Here is a 20,041-nt window from a genome sequence, read left to right as displayed (position 1 = left end):
CTATTCCTAGGAATACGTGAAGCTCCTTACGCTTTTTTATCGCAGGCACTTGCATGAACTCTGTCTGGATCCAGTGACAGTCCTTCTGCAGTGAGGAGGTGGCCCATGGAAATATTGTAACTTTTTACTATTGAGCTTTAGATTGCATTTCCGCAGCCTTCAAGCAAGGCGATCAGGTTTCTGTCGTGCTTCTGCCATGTCTTTCCCCAGACTAATATATCGTCTATCACGACCGCTACGCCAGCCTAGCTTCCGACCACTTCATACAGGGCGCATTGAAAAACCTCCGGTGACGATGTGATGCCGAATGGCATGCGCAGAAACCCGTACTTTCCGAACGGTGTGTTCATGGTGCAAACAGGCGAACTTTGTTGGTCAAGGGCTACTTGCCAAAACCCTCAAGCAGCATCGAGGGTGGAAAAATATTTGGTTTCTTGCAGCCGCGACAGTAAGTCTTCCGAAGTAGATATATGGCAATGCTCTCTCAAAATCGCCTCGTTTAAATCTGAGGGATCCAAAGATATGTGTAGCTTACCATTCTTTAGTACTACCACCACATGGCTGGACCACAAGCACGGCTGTTTCACTCTCGCGATGACGCCGTTGCGTTACATTTTGTCCAGATTTCATTTGACGGGCTCTTGAAAAGCGACGGCAATTCTGCATTTTGCTTTGATGGTTGGTCGTACATCGGCATTTAGCTGCAGGCGATAGGTGAGGCCTTAAAGTTGTCGTAGGCCCTGGAATATGTATTTAAAGCCAGATACCATGATTCCAGACGCTACGGCGTTGACCGTATCTATGCGTTGTAGTCTCTCAGCCACGTGGCCACTTAATGTAACTGGCACAACTTGAACGACAACGAAGAACGTCACCTCGGTGCTCCTAGTCCTATTAGAGGCAACAAGATTTATCTTTCCGTTGTTTTTTTCTGTGTGGCCGAAAAACGTTCGCAAGGTGGCGGAACTGTTTTGGGCTAGAGTCTCTGATAACTTTCGAAAGACTGTTTCTGGTATAACGAAACAGTTCGCTCCTGTGTTTATTTTCCATCTGATGACGATGCCGGCCACATTTAACATTGCCACCCACTGCCCGTCGCTCTCGATCGCACGAACCCCCAACGCTTCCACGAAATATTCTTCGCCGTCGGTGATTGCTACTTGTATGTGTCGTCCTTCTGGCCGTGTTTTATGTAAGACTCAAAGGCGGGTGACTTGGAACCTACCAATTGTTAGGTAGCGCACAAAGAAGACGGGACAAGTACTGGTCCGTCTTCTTCCTTCGTGTTTCGTCCGTTTGTGCACTACCAAACAATGTATGTGTTTTCATGCTTTGTGCCTGACGCACACTTGAAACATAGTTTCGGACATTGCAATTCTTGTAATATTTCCCCGTTGCCGTGCATCCTGTAGCTCTGCGATGTTGTAAGCCGCGTTTCTGGCAGGCGGCGGTTTTGCTTCTAACACGTCAATGCTTCTTTCAGATTCAAAAGGAGCGCTGCAGTTGAATTCAGCTAACTGTTCTTTGCTCTCTTCTTTAGAGTCACAAATCTCAATTGTTGTGGCTGAAGCCCCACCATCACGTCTGTTGCCGCTTTTTTACGTAGCACTATCTATTTTTTCGTCGCCGCCGTCCATTATTGGTTCCGGAGGTTCCGGAAAGGAGTTCTTCAGCCACTTCTTTCCGCTTTTTTCTACCATCTTGTTCCTGCACCCGCATGTGCACACGTGAGAAAACAAATATTTCTTTCTCCGTTTCGCAAGTGTTGACGTGTTGAGGTTCGTCCTGCACTGCCTGCCGTCGAGTGAGTTTTCGCTCGGTGTTTCTGCGTCCCGAGGGCATGGGCGGGCATGGGGCGGGTGCATCAACCGAAAAAGCAGCAGAAACCTCATGGTGGCACTTCGGCTTCCGCGAGGCGGGGTGTAAAGGGAGAGGGACAGGATGAGTTGGCGCTACTTAACTTAGCCGGCGGAAGACACAAGAAGGGGCTTTAGTTCTGGCATAGGAGGGGTGTTGAGTAAATGAAACCCTGACGCAGCATCAAGGGTGGAAAAATATTCGGCTACTTGCAGCCGCGGCAGTACGTCTTCAAAGTAGGCATATGGCAATGCTCTCGCAAAATCGCCTTGTTTTATTCGGAGGGATCCAAACATATGCCGAAGTTCTTTCTCTCGTACCCCAAGGATTATTCTACTGCGTAGATGACTATTTTCAAGCTCTCCAAGTTCACACTGCGAGGCTAGTATCCTGAGCTCTGCGAGTCAATTGTTATATGACTCGCCTTCTCGCTGGTTCCAGGAACGAAACCGAATTTCGTTCAAGGTGAGGTTTGTAACTGCATGGTTTCGAAACAGCGCGTAAAGTAAGAGGACACAGAAAGTAAGACAGGACCAGGCGCTGAACTGCCAACAATGCTTTTTATTTGTGCGAACACGAATAAATAGGCTTTTCACATGAGAGGAGGGGGAGAGATATTGCAAAAACGCATGTGCCCTACCCTATACAACGCATGAAAATTAACGGTGCAGATAACTAATCTCTTTGTCTGTTAACGCTATCGAAGGTGAACTGACACATGCTGACCCGACGTTATGCATTTCGTAGGCTTCATAGATTTCTCGGGCTCGGGAATCTCGGTAACTGCGAACGATGCGCGTCTGCTGGAAATCGGGGCTACAGCCGCACCTAGCGCAGTGGATTGCCAAGTTGCTGCCGGTCTTCGCTCCAAGATTGCTGGCGTGTTCTCGTAGGCGGTCATTGACACACCGGCCGGTCTGACCGATGTACATTCCTCCACAGGACGTCGGGATCTCCTACACCACTCCTGTTTTGCAGGGAACAAACTGAGTTGCATGTTTCTTCTGGCACGCGGGTTTCTCAGAGCTTGCCGCATTCACTCGCTTGCAGAGAGAGCTTAGTTTTATAGGCGCCGAGTAAACCACTCTTACACCCGCTCGCACAGCCGCTTTTATCACCCGGTGGGATACGCCATGCAGGTAGGGGATGACGGAAACTTTGGCCTTGTCAACTTGCTGTGGGTCTTGTTTTCCTTGCGACCTAGGTTCGCGTAGCACTACTTCAGCCAGTCCTGCCAGGAACGGTTCTGGAAAGCCAGCCCTTGCCAACCTTTCCATTTGAAGGGCGAAACTTGAAGCGACTTGATGGGGACAGGAACGACCTAAGGCATTCCTCATGGCGGTCAAGGCGATGGCGCGTTTTACGAGCTTCGAATGATGAGATGGAAATGGCAGTAGGTCTTTCTTCGATCGCGGGGTATAAATCCAGCAGGTATGCCGGTCGTCCAGGTGAATCGTGAGGTCAAGGAAGCGCAGTTTTTTGCCTTCAGGCAGCTCCTTAGTGAAGGAAAGTCCAGGGAAGTTAGTGCACAAGTTGCTGTAAATCTTGTCTGCCGTGATGCTGGCTTCGTCCGGCTTCGCGTCGAATAAAACAAGGAAGTCATCAACAAAGCGAAAAATCTTCACCCACCGGATCGTCGTTAGGTGCATAGGATCGTGTATTGCCCCCATCCTAAGCGACTTGCTCTTGGCAAGGTACGACAGACGCTTGGAGGAGAGCCTAACGACGATCTTCACCCACCGGATCGTCGTTAGGCTCTCCTCCAAGCGTCTGTCGTACCTTGCCAAGAGCAAGTCGCTTAGGATGGGGGCAATACACGATCCTATGCACCTAACGACGATCCGGTGGGTGAAGATTTTTCGCTTTGTTGATGACTTCCTTGTTTTATTCGACGCGAAGCCGGACGAAGCCAGCATCACGGCAGACAAGATTTACAGCAACTTGTGCACTAACTTCCCTGGACTTTCCTTCACTAAGGAGCTGCCTGAAGGCAAAAAACTGCGCTTCCTTGACCTCACGATTCACCTGGACGACCGGCATACCTGCTGGATTTATACCCCGCGATCGAAGAAAGACCTACTGCCATTTCCATCTCATCATTCGAAGCTCGTAAAACGCGCCATCGCCTTGACCGCCATGAGGAATGCTTTAGGTCGTTCCTGTCCCCATCAAGTCGCTTCAAGTTTCGCCCTTCAAATGGAAAGGTTGGCAAGGGCTGGCTTTCCAGAACCGTTCCTGGCAGGACTGGCTGAAGTAGTGCTACGCGAACCTAGGTCGCAAGGAAAACAAGACCCACAGCAAGTTGACAAGGCCAAAGTTTCCGTTATCCCCTACCTGCATGGCGTATCCCACCGGGTGATAAAAGCGGCTGTGCGAGCGGGTGTAAGAGTGGTTTACTCGGCGCCTATAAAACTAAGCTCTCTCTGCAAGCGAGTGAATGCGGCAAGCTCTGAGAAACCCGCGTGCCAGAAGAAACATGCAACTCAGTTTGTTCCCTGCAAAACAGGAGTGGTGTACGAGATCCCGACGTCCTGTGGAGGAATGTACATCGGTCAGACCGGCCGGTGTGTGAATGACCGCCTACGAGAACACGCCAGCAATCTTGGAGCGAAGACCGGCAGCAACTTGGCAATCCACTGCGCTAGGTGCGGCTGTAGCCCCGATTTCCAGCAGACGCGCATCGTTCGCAGTTACCGAGATTCCCGAGCCCCGAGAAATCTATGAAGCCTACGAAATGCATAACGTCGGGTCAGCATGTGTCAGTTCACCTTCGATAGCGTTAACAGACAAAGAGATTAGTTATCTGCACCGTTAATTTTCATGCGTTGTATAGGGTAGGGCGCATGCGTTTTTGCAATATCTCTCCCCCTCCTCTCATGTGAAAAGCCTATTTATTCGTGTTCGCACAAATAAAAAGCATTGTTGGCAGTTCAGCGCCTGGTCCTGTCTTACTTTCTGTGTCCTCGTACTTTACGCGCTGTTTCGAAACCATGAAGCCTTACTAACAAGCTCAAGCCCATACCCTTTTAATGTTTGTAACTGGTTTGTAGTTCCTCTTCGAAATTCTGTATTAAAGCCTTCAGATTAATTCTTCTGCCACTCGTTCTCAAATTTAAAGGTGTGGAATACACGCCTTGCTTCTTCACCGATGGTCATTAAAAATGTAGCGTCCTGGACATCCTCTGGCTCTAACTTCAGCTTCGTGAAGCTAGAGCCAGAGCACTCAAATTACCTTTTAAAGACCATAGCGGTTTAGCGCAGTTAGCAACCGCAGAATTGTTCATGACCCTACATGCTCTGGCAATGCAATACGTCACATTCATATCAGTACTTTACAAGTACTCGTTGGATAAGCATGGATTCGGTCTTCCAGCTCATGTTACACACGCACAGTGCGTCTTGCCGGTATCGGCATTCGATAAAGCGCGGCCGACATCCACTATATATACACCCTGTAATAACTACACTAACTGCGTTATTCCTTTCATATTGCAAGCGTGGCGATACGTGCAAATGCGTTCAGGTATGTTTAGTATTTACAATATAAGGATAGTCGAGCAGTGGCGACGTGTTCTTTTGCGTCATGCTTCCGCGGTGCCAACGAACAGCGGGCGGCCGAACAGGCGCCTTGGTCCAATGACACACTTTTTCCTTAGTGGTCTGCGCGCCCGCACGGTACTCTGGGATTGCTTGAACAAGGTCCTATTGAACCACAAATAGCACATAAAATTTAGTAATTGCGGTAGTTGAAAATATAGGCAATGGGAAAACTGGGCGTAGTCAGTTAATATTCAAAATAGAAACCTTTTAAACCCTTTCCTGGTAACGGAGTACAAATCGATTCCCTCGTAATGTAAATGTTTTATGGGAATTGTCATACAGTTTTCTAGTCTATTTATTCCATGGTGCATGCGTGATAATTATATTGACTATTATTCTATTTCTGTGGCGTACAACAGGTTTGCTGAGGCTAAATAACAAAGGAAAAAGCTTGTTATTAGCTTTGAGACTGCTTATATTTCATAATAAGATTAAAGTGGTCATGAAGCACCCCTTGGCCATGTTGAAAAACCATATCATGCGGAAAGCTGACTCGGCTATGAACTACTCAGCGAAATATTGCAGTAGTTCGCGCCGCGTAAAGGCTACAAGCGGAGCGTGAAGTTGCTGTTTTCTCAGGCGCCCTCTCTTCAAATAGAGGCCGGTTCTCACTCTCGTCGGTGGGCGGGGTGTCTGTCAGTTGACGTGACGGAACTGTTTTTCCGTGTCGCAATCCTTATTGGCCAATAGCCGACATGACTCAAGAGCGGTGTTTGGATCACATGTGCTTGTTCCCGTTGACACTGTGTACAATAGCTGTTGTAGTTAAATAAACAGGCTGAAATATGGAAAAAACACGGTTGATCCCTCCGTCATAGGAATCGGAATAACACGAAAGTAAATCGTGTCCTTACAGAAGTAACTGAATGTTTACTGTACATTGATATAAGAGAGTTTGCACAATGTATATTGATGTCTGGCAGCTAATGGCGCCGCTTAACGTGTACGCACCCACTTTGATGATTGGTGGTACATCTCCATCCCGACGACTAACGTCCATGTTAAATGATTAAACAAACCCTTGTGGTAGCTGTAGTAGTTAACGGTGAAAGCGTAATCAGTGATCGATGTGTGATAGCCAGAAGAGCGTCGCATATTAGACGCAGAACTTGGTCGCCATCCCGCGGCATGTTAAAATGTGATTGAACACCACGGCCGGACTAGAGGGAAACGCAAAGCGCGTCGTGCCGCCCCGTTAGCCCGGCCGCGATTTTTCTCGGGGCGAGCGCGTGAGCATGTAACGCGGTGTTACAGCGAGAGCTATTTTTGGTTTGTATTAGCGTGATGCTGAGCGAGGCCGACGCTTTTACGACGCTTGGGCAAAGGTCGCCACCTCGCGGTGTGTTAAGGCAGTGACAAAATTCAACTTCTATTGAAAACGAGCCGAATGGGTTCGGACGCGTAAACGCGTTGCAGGTGCTAGTCGCGGAGGCCACAGCAATGACGAATTACTTTACCTTACCACTCCCAGAGGTCAACACCACCCAGCTGACCGGGAGAGTGGTAGATATAAAAGGCGCGTTCGTAAAGCCTGCAGAGTCTGTGACCGTGGCGCAGTGGATAGCGTGCCCGGCATCTGTTGTTGCGGACCGAGCGGTCGTGGGTTCGATGCCCGTTGAGGGTACCTTTTTTTCTTTGCCATCTGATTGTGTATATTTTTTCGACGTCATTTCCGTGACGGAAATACGTCACTGGAGTCTTGGTGGACCCCGGCATAAAACACTTTCGTGTTAAAAACTTTGTTACATGTTTTCAAGGAGATGACTCACTTCCGGTAGAGGCCAACTGTCGTCTGCTGAACTCAGCGCGCCTGCGCACTTTCGAGCGTAACATTAGATTTGGCCACACTGCCTTTTCGGTATCACAGCCTCTCGTGCCTCGCTTGTTTCGATTACTTTTGAATGTCATAAATGGCCTCAAATCTTACAAAACTTGTGTGTGGCGATGAGCTCTAACGCCAAGAATCTCGTACTAACTTGATCAGTGCGTGCACAGATCGAGTTACAAGCAGGTTCTTAATTAACAGGCCGGAGAGCGGCCCCTCATGAACCATGAGGGTTGGATTATAGCTGATGATTTTAACACTATTATTCTTTTGACAGACAATGCACACGATAATTTAACGTGGGATAATACAGTTAACGTCAAAGATATCCCGAAGATGGATTCAGCAGTAAGGTCGAAATAATACAACCTGAATTCCACTGACAAATCACTGAGAGTACTTTTGCTTCCAGCCGTCTTCAAAGAGCAACCATCGGCGTGTGCTTAAGCTTACGTAAGGCCACTACATTATTTTGGGGCGTCATGCAGGCCGAAGTGATCACCTTCGGCTCCGAATTCTTCGGTTCGTCGTGTCGTGCCGTTATAAATATGGTAAACGTATAAACGTGTTCCCTCTTGAGTTTAATGAGAGCAGAGTTTTGGCTAGTTGGTGATCCATGACATCAAAGAAATTGCGCGACGACAACACGGACAGAAGAATGCATGCACAGTGTGCGCTGTATTTCTACTTGTCTTCTTTGATGGCCTCTCGAGTGTTTCTCCGCTTCGCTCGCCCGAAATTCGTGGATACCAGTCGGACAAAGGTATCTTCAATTGGCCGAACGCATGTGCATTCCATGGGCGTATGCTGTGGGGCAATTTTAGTGATTTCTTCCGCGAGCTGCACGCGTCCAGTGGCAGCAGCGTGTTCTGAGCTGTTCTAAGACCGCCTGTGTTTGCATTGTAGGGATCTGGGCCAGCCGCCACGCAGAACCCCTCAGAGACGAGGACGAGACACTGAGCAACACCTCTTTATCATTCCAAGACTCGGCCGCGACTCACTGTCAACGGCCACTGAGCGCGAGCGGCGAGCGTGCCCGTGTCCATCGTTCTCTTCTGCCGTCGGCGCGCTCGCGGCTGCCCTCCCATAGCATATAAAAGTTACACAAGCAGACGCCACAGTTATAAGGATATTCTAACGCGCCTACATTAGGTGCATTTAAAGCGCGCCTACTGTCGTGGCTGCACGCAGGAGCAACAGCGCCTTCTGAGCAGCTGAACGATAATCTATTTCCGCACTTAGCACTTATTTGCAATTCGCGCTTTTGCGTGGCATACAGTGGTTCTCTATAACTGATATTTTGCATTTAGTTGCTTTCATACTCGGAGACTACCTACTATCTTACTAATTGTTTTTTTCAAGGCGCACTCCCGCATCGATTGGCTGGCCGTGCGAAGCTTGTGCGATATTCACAGGAGTTTGTAAACACGCATTACACATCGTCGCTATGTGCGCTTAATGACCTTTCTTTCTTTTTTTCGATTTTTCATTGCACGTTTCACGCGACGCAATGTGCAGAACGACACCTACAGCTGCCCGACCGACGATAAGGACGCACGAACAGAGGAAACATAAGTATTACTTTCCATTGTGTTCCCGATGGCACCGCGAACGCGGCGTGCCCATCATCGCCTGGACTTTGCCACACCATATCCCACCCAAAATAAGACCCGCGGTAAGGCATATTGCACTGTCGTCAAACCACGCAATTCACATCCAGCTTCAGAATGGGGCATAGCGCTAACACACACGGACGAGGAAGAGACAACAGGACAAGCGCTAACTTTCAACTGATTGTTCATTTTCGAAAGCAACGGTATAAATAGATCCGTACGCAAAAAGCACCACTCATCGCCCATGAAAATCTGCAGCGTCAAGAAAGGCCAATTCATTAGCAGTCAGCGCCACCGACGGGCAGCTGACAGAGCTATCACCGGCCCTCGCGATCATGGCGGCTTCCACAATGTCTCTGGTAGTCTTATCTGCACATCCGGCGGCGAGAGCAGGCATGAAACGCGCACAAACGGCCGACACAGCTAGGCATTTCAGTAGCGGCGTTCAGAAAGCCAAGGTAATCCCATGACGGCTTTGCTTGGGCATCCCGCACGCTGCTAGGGTCAGCCTAAAACTACCCTCTTCTCGCGTTTCTTTATTGCTTTTTCTTCTTCGCGCGCGCATACGTCGCGACGCTTTCTCGCATCTGGCTTGAATTCCGACGCGTCCGAATGTCTGATTTCCTCGCTCTTGCCGACGAGCAGGCGGGCTGCAGCCGTCCGAAGGTCGAAGGGCATTTTATCTTGTTTCCTGCTGTTCACAGCGGCCGCTTGAAGAGAATCGCTTTTTTTCTTTTCGCTCTCGTTTTCTTCACGGGATTTTGTTTCGTGCTTTGAGGCACGCCGCCTTGGCCACTTCGTTATCTAAAAGTGTATAGTGACAGCGCTTTCCATTGGGCGAGCAGGAGCACTTCTAACTGCACTCAAAGTTCTCTCGTGAGTTGCGGCGCCTTCCAGTGGTCGGGCAGGAGCGGGGGCGTTGCGTTTCATTGGTCGAGGAGGAAAACTTTTTCGGCGCCGAGGGCAGCCAAGAGCAGTTCTTGGTGCTGCGCCGCCACCGGCGGAGTAAAGAGAGCCGGAGGAAGTCACATGACCTTTCTCACGTCACTTCTGCTTTTCTCCCCGGGGAGGCGATGACAAAATGGCGGAAGGTAGCAGGGATCTTCGCCCAGTGCTGACGGCAGTAGCTAAGCGACGCCGGCTGAACGAGGAATTGTTGCTGCTTTTAGATGAAGAGAGCAACGCAGATTCAAGCACCAGCTGCTCTTCGGACAGCGGCAGCAATGGCGACCTGGCGTTGTATGAGCAGCTGTTTACCCCTCCTGAGAAGCGAGCGAAGGTAGAGACGTATGTGGAAAAGACGGTTGCCGCGTATTCTGACGAAGAGGTGAGGTGCTACATCCTACTTCAAACGCGCAATAAATAACTGACCTGCTTTTTTTCTTTTTCACCTCGCCAGTTTCGCCAAAACTTTCGACTGTCACGGTCGGTTGCAAGTTCCCTTGCGGATGAGTTCGCGAAATCGCCGTACTATCCTTCAAGAACTGATCGCGGAGGCCTACCCCCCAAGTCGCCTGAAGAGCATGCGCTGTACTTTCTGTGGTGAGATATTGCAATTATTTAGCAGTGAAGAGATGAGCTGTGATGTAAGATGAGTGCTTGGAGAAATCTTACGTGAATGAAAGTCACGGCACATCTAACCGGCGCGACGGCTGAAATAATACACAGCGTGAGCGTTTACAAACGAATTTTTCGCTAAAAGTTTATGCTGCCTGGAAATTGCTTTTACGTGCCGCTGATCTTGCTTAGCGCAAAGCTCACTTTCATACAGCCAGCGAATTTCAATTTTTCTAATTACACTTCATTTCTTGAGGTCCATTTTAAATGCGAAGCATTTCTTACCGAACTTCCTGGGGCTTTGAGCGTATCTATCTATCTACAGTGAAACCTCGTTGATACGAATCTCACAGGACCATCAAATTTCTTCGTATCATCCGAAATTCGTATCACCAGAAAGCGTGGAAAGTTAGCATGCGACAAAAGAAAGCTGGCGTACATTTTCATTTATTGTTTTTCAGGACCGCAGCAACGTCAGGAAGAACCCTGAACGATTGTCAGTCAAGTTATTGAATGTCGGCAAGCATACCAGCATTCGTAAATATACGGCCCGTACGCGCGTATTTATTTATTGAGCCAGGTGCGTTGTGACCCTTGACAGCTGTAGCCCCTTCCAAATTTTAGTATGCTCTTTTGAATGACACCGGAGTACTGAAGCGAAAGTAACGAAAGAAGCGCTTTGACGCGATGGATCAAGGCCACAAAATTGCAGAACCACGGTCCTGTGTTATGATTTTGTTATCGCGGAGGCGTTGGGGATGTTGTTTTGGAGATTTACGGCCGTGCCCGCACAGTGTGAACTCAACGCTCGCGCATGTTGACGTTGTGAGGCCTGACTCCTTCGCCAAGACCGTCCTCATCTTCTTTCGGTGCTCGTCTAGATTTCATAGGATGTATGATGCACGAGGCAGGTACGTGTAAACACACTACAACGACAGCAGCCCGCGTCGACGCGTTAGAAAAAAAAGCATGGCGCTAATGTCCTCTGTAATCTAAACGCGAAGGCGCACGGAGATACATAAAAGCCTCAAAAATTCGCGCACACAATCTTTGAGGCCGTGACGCGTTTGTGAAGGCTTATTCAGGCCATAAGAAAAGAGTTTGCTTGCGATAGCAATGATATAGACAGTCTAGGCTGATTTTTGCCGTCGCCGCCGTCATGCACCGTATATATATATATATATATATATATATATATATATATATATATATATATATATATATATATACAAAAGCCAGAAAGAAAAATAATTCAGAAAAGTTTCCGACGCGCGGAATCGAACGGGCGGCCTCTCGCTTCGCAGCGCGCGGGGTTTGACGGTTAGGCCACGAACAGTACCGTCTTTCGGCCTGCTAACGGTGAGCTATTTATATACACAATTTACTTCAGCATGCTTTCTTAGTCACCACATACATGGCGCGAAGTGCGCGCGTGGTGCGCTTTAAAGATCGTCGCCCCGCTCCTGCGAACGCCGTTGCTCTTCGCCCTACAGGGCGTGGTCGCCTTCGTGCGCTTGTCTCGAGGAAAGAAGGGGGCGGCCAGGGGGGTGGAGCGGGGGGTTGTATGTATTGTGCTTTCCCCGCGATGTCCGCGCTGAATTCACAGAGCGTACGAAGGTCACTTGGCTCGCTGCAGTGCCCCGTTTGCGAAAGGAGCGCGCTGTTCAAACAGAAATAAATAACAAATGTGACAGTTCGCGCTCGTCCTGGGTGTACCTGTTCGCTCGTTTCGTGCGTCCTGCCTTTATGTATGAGCAGTGTGCTTCAAGTGTCGAGTTGTGACGCTTGATAGTTCGCGCTCGTCCTGTGGGCGTTCTTTTCGTGCGTCCTTTGGGCTCGAGCGACGCGCTGGAAATTTCGAGCTGCTTTCCGTTCTTCGCGTTACATTCCAATTTATTGTTATCGCATTCATTGCTTCGCTGTTGCGGCGAAACTGTTACTTTTTTTCTTACACCGTGATTCTGACGATTTGGCGGTGCGGCGCGCATGTCCACGCTTGCGTTCCCGCACTCGCACGTGCTTAGCGCGTCTTCCGCGACAGCGCGGACAGCACCTCTTCGTACCTGCGTGGTAGCTTACGTTCGTATCAAACATCGCTGGGTGAAAATCGGTTCAGATCAACCGTACTCCATTACATTGCAGGTCAACCGGCCTTGGCCAGGACCAACGAAAAATTCTTATCACCTCGAAATTCGTATGAGCTGTTATCGTATCACCGATGTTTCAATAAATCTATCTATCTATCTATCTATCTATCTATCTATCTATCTATCTATCTATCTATCTATCTATCTATCTATCTATCTATCTATCTATCTATCTATCTATCTCGCCTACAACGTTGTGCTCTCCTGGCCGTTTCGTTAATGGGACGTACACCAAAATTGGTATGGCACAACATGACTGTATGACGAGCATAAATGATAGGTTACAACATGAAAATCATAACATGCATTTCATGAACGGCATGACTTACATGCCACGGCCGTAGTGCTCATGCGGCCGTTTCGTTAACTTGATATATTGCTACGCCCGCTTCATGTTTTATTTTGATATATTCGGGTTTGACCAGCAAGGACGGTTACAAACGCTCGGCGCTGACCGTGCCGCAGTGTTCGAGAAGCTTCGCGATTGTTGTAGATCATTTTGTTAAGATTGCCCTCAGGACGCGAGTAGCTCTAGATTATTCCGGGGCTTGCGCTACCACCAGGGAATAAGACTGGAAAGTTCGATGCGTGATGTATAAAAGACGGCGCGTCCCAGCTATGAGCAATTGATCGACGGTCGACGCTCTTTTCGCTGCTATCAGTGTACTGCTGTAGTTTGACTTTCAGTTTCCCGGCCTGAGTTTCATTTCTGACGTCCTGACTGCTGCCTTCGTCGACGTCACGACCACGTGACAATATACCAAAATTGGTATGGCGTGACAACATTGCCTGGCAAACATAATTGACAGGTCCTATCGTGCAAATCATGACACACGTGCCATGTACAGCATGAATACATGATATGGCCTCGGGGCGCTCGCGACCTTTTAATTATATGGATATATATCTGGTACGACGAAGCATTTCTGTGTGGGAACATAAATGATAGGTGGTTACACGAAGTCATGACATGCATGTCATAGTAACAACTTGATTGTGGGCTAGTTGGTTGATAATTAGAACAAATAAAGTAACCGCGCGAATGAAACAAGGACGAAAGGAACGAAGACCGCGGGACAAGCGCTGACTGCCAACTGAATGTTTATTTCAAGAAAAACGAGCATTTTATACATTCTCAGAATGAACATGCGCACAACAAACACTCGCTAATCACACTCTCAATCTTTCTTTTAAGAAGTTTATTTCTCTCTCCGAGAGTAGAAGAGAGGGCGAACTGATACACTTATCACCTTCGTTATGGATCCAAAAGGCCTCTAAAATTTCCCTTTCCTTCTTAGATTTTCCATTTCCTATAAATTTCGTTTTTTCAAACATGGGAACACATGCGCACTTCTTACAATGGTCAACTAAATGACTGCCATATCCATTTTTTACATTATTGCAGTGCTGACGCGCGCGATCGTTGAAACATTGTCCAATCTGACCTATATAAACTTTTCCACAACTCATGGGAATCAGATAAAACACATCACTCTTGCATTCACTGAAGCGGGTTCTTGTTTAGTGGAGCATGCTGGAGGCTTGTTTCTTGGTTTCATGCGTGCACACATCGAGGACAGCTTGCAAGGCGCACTGAAAAGCAAGTTAACATTATGCCTATTTGATACTCTCTTAAGATTGTGTGACAACTTGTGCAAGTATGGAACTACGTGCACTGGTCTCTTGTGTTGCCCTTTTTTTTTGCCTGGCTTCTGTTTTTGCTCTCTGCAGGATTGTTTCGCACACGGACGTGATGACAGAATGGGGAAAGCCTGCGTCTCGTAACCGTCCTAGCTGAATCCTCAGGCTGCGCTCGCATTCGTGCTCACATGACTTATTCAATGCCGCCTTAATACGAGGTCGTGGCTATGCCCCTCTTAATCAATTTGGTCTGTGCGCTGTCATAAGGCATCAATGTTTTCTTAGATCTAGGCTGATAGGCCCAGCATACATGGTTACACGATGAAAAACACAGGTTGATGTCAAGAAATTGAATTCGGTTACTGATCGGCAATTCGTGCGTGAACTTGAGTCCTCCCGATGACTTGATGAAAATGTCTAATATGTTATCGACTTGGTGACGTACATGAAAGCAATCGCTGTTCTTCATAACAATTAAGTAATCATCTACGTACCTGAACACTTGTGTTACCGGCGTGTCTACTAACTTATCTGCGATAACATTGTCAAGAGATGATAAAAATATGTCGCATAAAACAGGAGCTATGGCTGAACCTATGCAGATTCCAGTTCGCTGGATGTAAAAATGGCTGTCAAACTCAATGGCCGTTGAATGAAGATAAAATTCTAAATGCGTTAAAAAGTTGTTGCTGCTAAGACCCACAGAATTCTGAAAATTCACTTCTCCCGAAATCCTCCATTTTTTCACGCACAGCTCCCATAAGACCGACATGCGGCACAGAATAATACAAGTCCTCGATATCTATTGAAAATGCAGTTTGATCAGTTCCTTGAGCTTCGTAAATAGCCAAAATAACTTCTTCAGAGCTTCTTACCAGGAAAGGGTCCTTTATCGGCAGCTTTTTGAGATGAGTCTGCAGAAAATTCCCTAGATGGCACTGCCAAGACGTCTTCTCGGAGACAATTACCCTAAGAGGGTAATCAGGCTAGTGGGTCTTGCATGTGAAGAAAACTTCCAGGAACTCTGCATCGGCGGTGTTGACGAGCTGCCTCGACGAGTTCAGGTCCATGTCCTTAAGTCAGCTTCAGGGCGGCTTTCTTTTGTTTCTTCGGTTCGAAAGAAACTTCCTTGAAATTCTTGGAAACGGCGTTCCTAGATTTTTCTTTCATTAATGTTTCGGGCAAAACGACGAATCCGCCTTCTTTGTCTGCCTGTATCACTTTTTTTTTGTATAAAAGGCTGGTTTTTCTTGAAATAAACATTCAGTTGGCAGTCAGCGCTTGTCCCGTGGTCTTCGTTCCTTTGTCGTCCTTGTTTCATTCGCGCTGTTACTCTATTTGTTCTAATGCATGTCATGTACGCTATGACATAGCATGCCCCGCTCATGGTGCGCTTGCGGCCTTTTCGCTATCTTGACATGTACCAAATTTGGTATTGCGTGACGTGACTGTATCAAGAACATAAATCACAGGTGGTAACATGAAAATTGTGGCATGCATGTCATATAGAACATGATTTACATGCCACGCGCATGGTGCACTCGCGGTCGTTTCGCTAGCTTGATAAAAACGAAAATTGGTATTGCATGACGTGACTATACGACGAGCATAAACGACAGGTGGTGACGTGACAATCATGACATGCATTTCATGTGCATCATGATTTGCAGCATGCAGCCACGCTCATGGTGCGCTCGCGGCCGGTTCGCCAGCTTGGTATACCCCAAAAGTGGTATGTGGTGACGTGACTGTATGACGAACATAAATGAAAGGTCCTAACAGGCAAATCATGCACGCCATGTACGGCACGATTTACATGACACCGCCTTGGTGCGCTTCAGGCCGTTTCGTTAAATTGATATGCACCAGGATTGGCATGGCATGACATGAGTGCGTGACGAACATAAACGACAGGGCACGTACTGCATGTACCAAAATATACGTTTCAATACATTAAAGTTTGTACATGCATGAATGCAAGAAAAGCATGCCATATACAGTGAACTAGATGCCATGACATGAATGACTTCATTTGCCTCAAAGGCAAACAAGGCGTTGTATGCAGCTCTTTGCTGGCTGCTTCGCATTACATCGATTCCCAGTGTGTGGAATCTGCCAGATTTTTTAAATGCGAAGCATTTCTTAGCGAACCTCTGGCACTTTGAGCGTTTCTATCTACGTATCTATCTATCTATCTATCTATCTAGCCGCCTACATCTGGGTGCTCTCATGATCGCCTCCTTAACTCGGTGTAGACCAAAATTTGCATGGGAGGGTAAGAGGATTTGACGAATATGATTGCCGGGTCATGACATGAATATTGTGAAAATCTTGTCGCGTACGTCGTCAAACCCTTTCCACTAGACACGTGTGGCACATACCCGTTTACCACGGGCCGCGGTGTACGGGTATGCGCCACAGGTGATTGACAGTTTATATCTACCCAGAAACGGCGAGAACAGACATTGGTAACTTAAATGCTAGAGCGTTAAGGAAAACCAATATCGGCAGCGTTGACTCAACGAATGGAAAGAATGAAAATTAGGATCCCAGCAGGAATCGAACCCAAGCATTCTGCGTGGCAATCAGGTATTCTGCCATTGAGCCACGCCATGTCTATTAACTGGTTTGGAAAAACAGCCTACGCAGGCGAAATGTCGGTGCAACGTCAATTGTGGTTGTGGTGCTGGCTATCTAATATTACAAGAAAGCAATAAACACTACATGATACTCCGACGATCTGTACTCCTACGATACAGGCGTCATATCAGATTAACGTCTGTAGTTCCAGAGTTGGCTCCGCTTTTATAGCAGTTTAATAAATATTACGTTTGTATTCCTACGATTTAGCAAGCTATATTGAAGCATTTCTCGACCCCGGAGGAATACATTAACGAAAGTTACATATGATATCCACATCACCGCACCGTAAAGTGCGCTTCGTCCACCAGAACGACGCAGTGTCATCATTTCTTACGAGGCTGGGCGATGGCCTCATGCTGACAGAGAATGATGCCAGATTGATTGACAGCCGATTTGTAGACTAGGCTACTTAGGCCACATACGCTCAGGTAGTCTACGAATATGACAAACACCATCCACTGATGTTGGTCTACGTAGCACTATCCAGGCCTACCAGCCCCGACGGTCTATGCCTCGCCAACGCTAAGGGTGGCTTCAGGTTCTGACATGTCGCCGGCTCTGTCGACAGACAATTTGTCGACGAAATGACCGAGGCCTCCAGGACTTCCAACAGCTCTGCTATACCACATATTTCACTACACATGGACCCCTCATCACCACGATCAGGACCGGATCCTATAAGAAGTCACGACCAGCTGCTGGTGCTCACTGATCACGGTGATGATGCCCTGTTCAAGAACTGTCAGGAACTTCTTGCACACATGCACACGGGTTCGTGAAACGTGCGCGCGTTCTCGGGACACGTATAAGCACTACATATCAGCTTACCGCTTCTGGTGTAGGTAATACCCACGTTGCCATTGGCAGCGTTACCCAACCGGTTATATAACACATATGCCGCTCTTCAACATATATATGTGTGCGTATAAAATATATACAAATATTTAGCGTCATTTTGTAGCGTGTCGCTCAGTAAAAAAAGTTCCGCCACAGTCACCTACTCGCCGCATGCTTCGCATAACATCGACTCCCACGGTACGTGGGATCTGCCGAATATTTTTTCGTTCCGTTTTTGCGTGTGCTGTTTTAAGACATGTAACAGATAAAATACTGCACAACTGTACGAAACGTGCGTGATGAACACGTCTGAAGCTTGTCAGGCAACTGGGCAGATGTGAATGCTTTCGATACTTCGCTGCTACGCATAATGGTAACATAACAGGCTAGTTTAGCCATCTTGGATCATTACAGAATTATCACATTTTTTGCAGGTATGCTGCCAACAAAGCCTGCATACGTGATGTCGCAGGCCGGTTCGAGATTGGGACAGCACACACCACATGATGACGTACCGCGTCATGGATTTCCTTCTTCACATTGCCTCCCGCATCGTGACCTTCCCAGATGACTTGAAAAATCTTGCCAGTGAGGTCAAGCAGGTGAAAAAAAAAGCTGTATTTTGCATTCGTACTGTAATGTACTGTTCAATCAAACCTGCATGTCAGTCACTTGCCATCTGTATGACTTTTCAAAGCTGTGTTTTTCTTCACGAAGCTATATAACGTGTGGTAAACATTGAATATACAGGACACTCTTGAATGAAGTTTGTTACCGTAAGCTTAGGACAAGCTGTGGCTTATGACTTTCGCTGTGAGCTGCATGGGGATGTTGAAGAGCTCGCCAAAGCACTGTTTTCAGTTTCATCTATTCAAATAATTGTACGTTATTCACACTTGTGCGTAGTAACGTTGGCGGAAACATGTGCAGCTGAAGCTCTCAACTGCCACTCGTAAATATTCGCCGCTAGAACTGTCGGTGCTTTTATACCTTATTGTGCTCATACAGTACCAATGGATTTACGTTTATACAGTACAAAAGCAACAGCCATAAAAATCATACGAAAATCAGCTGTGTTTGAAGCTTGAAAAATTTCGGCACGACTTCGCTTGCCACTTTGTTGGATCGTTTGCACTTTCTGTGAAACTCTTGACATTTTTTTTTCTCCCGTCTTTTAGGTTTCAGGGTTTCCAGACACTATTGGCTGTATTGACGGGAGCTATATTCCAGTTAGGTGCCCTGCCGGTAAGGTGCGGTCATTGTATGTAAACAGGCACCATTACCCTTCCCTCACGCTGCAGGGAATATGCGATAAGCCGAAGGGGTTCCTTGAGGCCATCACTGGTGCACTCAGTAAAATTCACAATGCCAGGATCTTCCGCCTTTCAACCTTTCAACCGCAGAATATCCATCTCGTGAGTTTCTCATGACTCCCGTTCGAGACTATGGAAGCTTCGATGCCTCTGACAAGGCATTTAACACCAAACATTCGTCTACCCGAGTGCTAATTGAAATGCGTTTGGGGAGTAAAAGACATGTTTCGACAGATACAGCGTTTGGACCTCACGACATTAGACAACATGAGAAAAATTATTCTCGCATGTTGTGTCCTCCACAACATCTGCATTAACAGTGGTGACTCACGTGATAGCATAGTTCAGGACATGCGCCTGAGCTGTCAGGCTAATGATCACAACCCTACTGCAGCCACAGTCCGCAGCGGAGCATCTAGGGAAGAGAGCCTCTTAGGGACACTTGGAGAAGTAAAACGAGAGAAATTTAAGTGCAAGATGGGGCTAAAAAGGAGGCAGCCACAAAAACTGTCACAAGGTAAGCAAAGTGCTCAAACATGAAATGTAAGCTTGAACCAATGATTAAGGCGAACCTGTTTATGGCCATGTACGGGTGCATTTTTGTGGTGTAATAAATAAACACTCATGAAAAACGTATGTTCATCCAAAGTGCACTTCTTTATTGCTTGAACCCCAGGACCTCCCGGATGAGCCCTTCGTGCACTTTGCGGCGCTCCTGAATGCGCTCTGCTCATGTTGAAACTTTTTTAGCGCGCACAAAAGACGGAGGACACAGAAAGAAGGTACAAAACGAGCGCTTACTCACAATTGATTTATTTTTTTTTGAAAAGGGACTAAACATATAAGCACAACTAATCATCACAAAGCATGCGCGGAGCAAGTCATGAGGCATATTAGCAGATTACAACAAGTTAACCACAGTTCAAAAAAGACATTTCTTTATCAGTAAGCGTCACCGATGCTTGACTGATACACTTTATCCCACACCTATTTGTATGGAAAGCTTCC

General features: G+C 47.4%; 1 protein-coding gene across 1 annotated transcript in view; it reads left to right on the top strand.

Moving 5' to 3' along the window:
* Window positions 1-9,976: 9,976 nt before the first annotated feature.
* Window positions 9,977-20,041, top strand: part of LOC119379633 (uncharacterized) — a 157,731-nt gene continuing 147,666 nt past the window's right edge. The window contains 5 exon segments of the mRNA XM_049412052.1: window positions 9,977-10,222; window positions 10,295-10,437; window positions 18,155-18,207; window positions 18,210-18,322; window positions 18,899-19,135. Of these exon segments, the coding sequence (XP_049268009.1) occupies window positions 9,977-10,222; window positions 10,295-10,437; window positions 18,155-18,207; window positions 18,210-18,322; window positions 18,899-19,135 (792 nt within the window).

The sequence above is a fragment of the Rhipicephalus sanguineus genome, chromosome 1 (assembly GCF_013339695.2).
Source record: "Rhipicephalus sanguineus isolate Rsan-2018 chromosome 1, BIME_Rsan_1.4, whole genome shotgun sequence".
NCBI classification, from domain to species: domain Eukaryota; kingdom Metazoa; phylum Arthropoda; class Arachnida; order Ixodida; family Ixodidae; genus Rhipicephalus; species Rhipicephalus sanguineus.
Note: the sequence above shows the minus strand (reverse complement) of the source record. Positions and strands in the feature narration are given on the sequence as shown.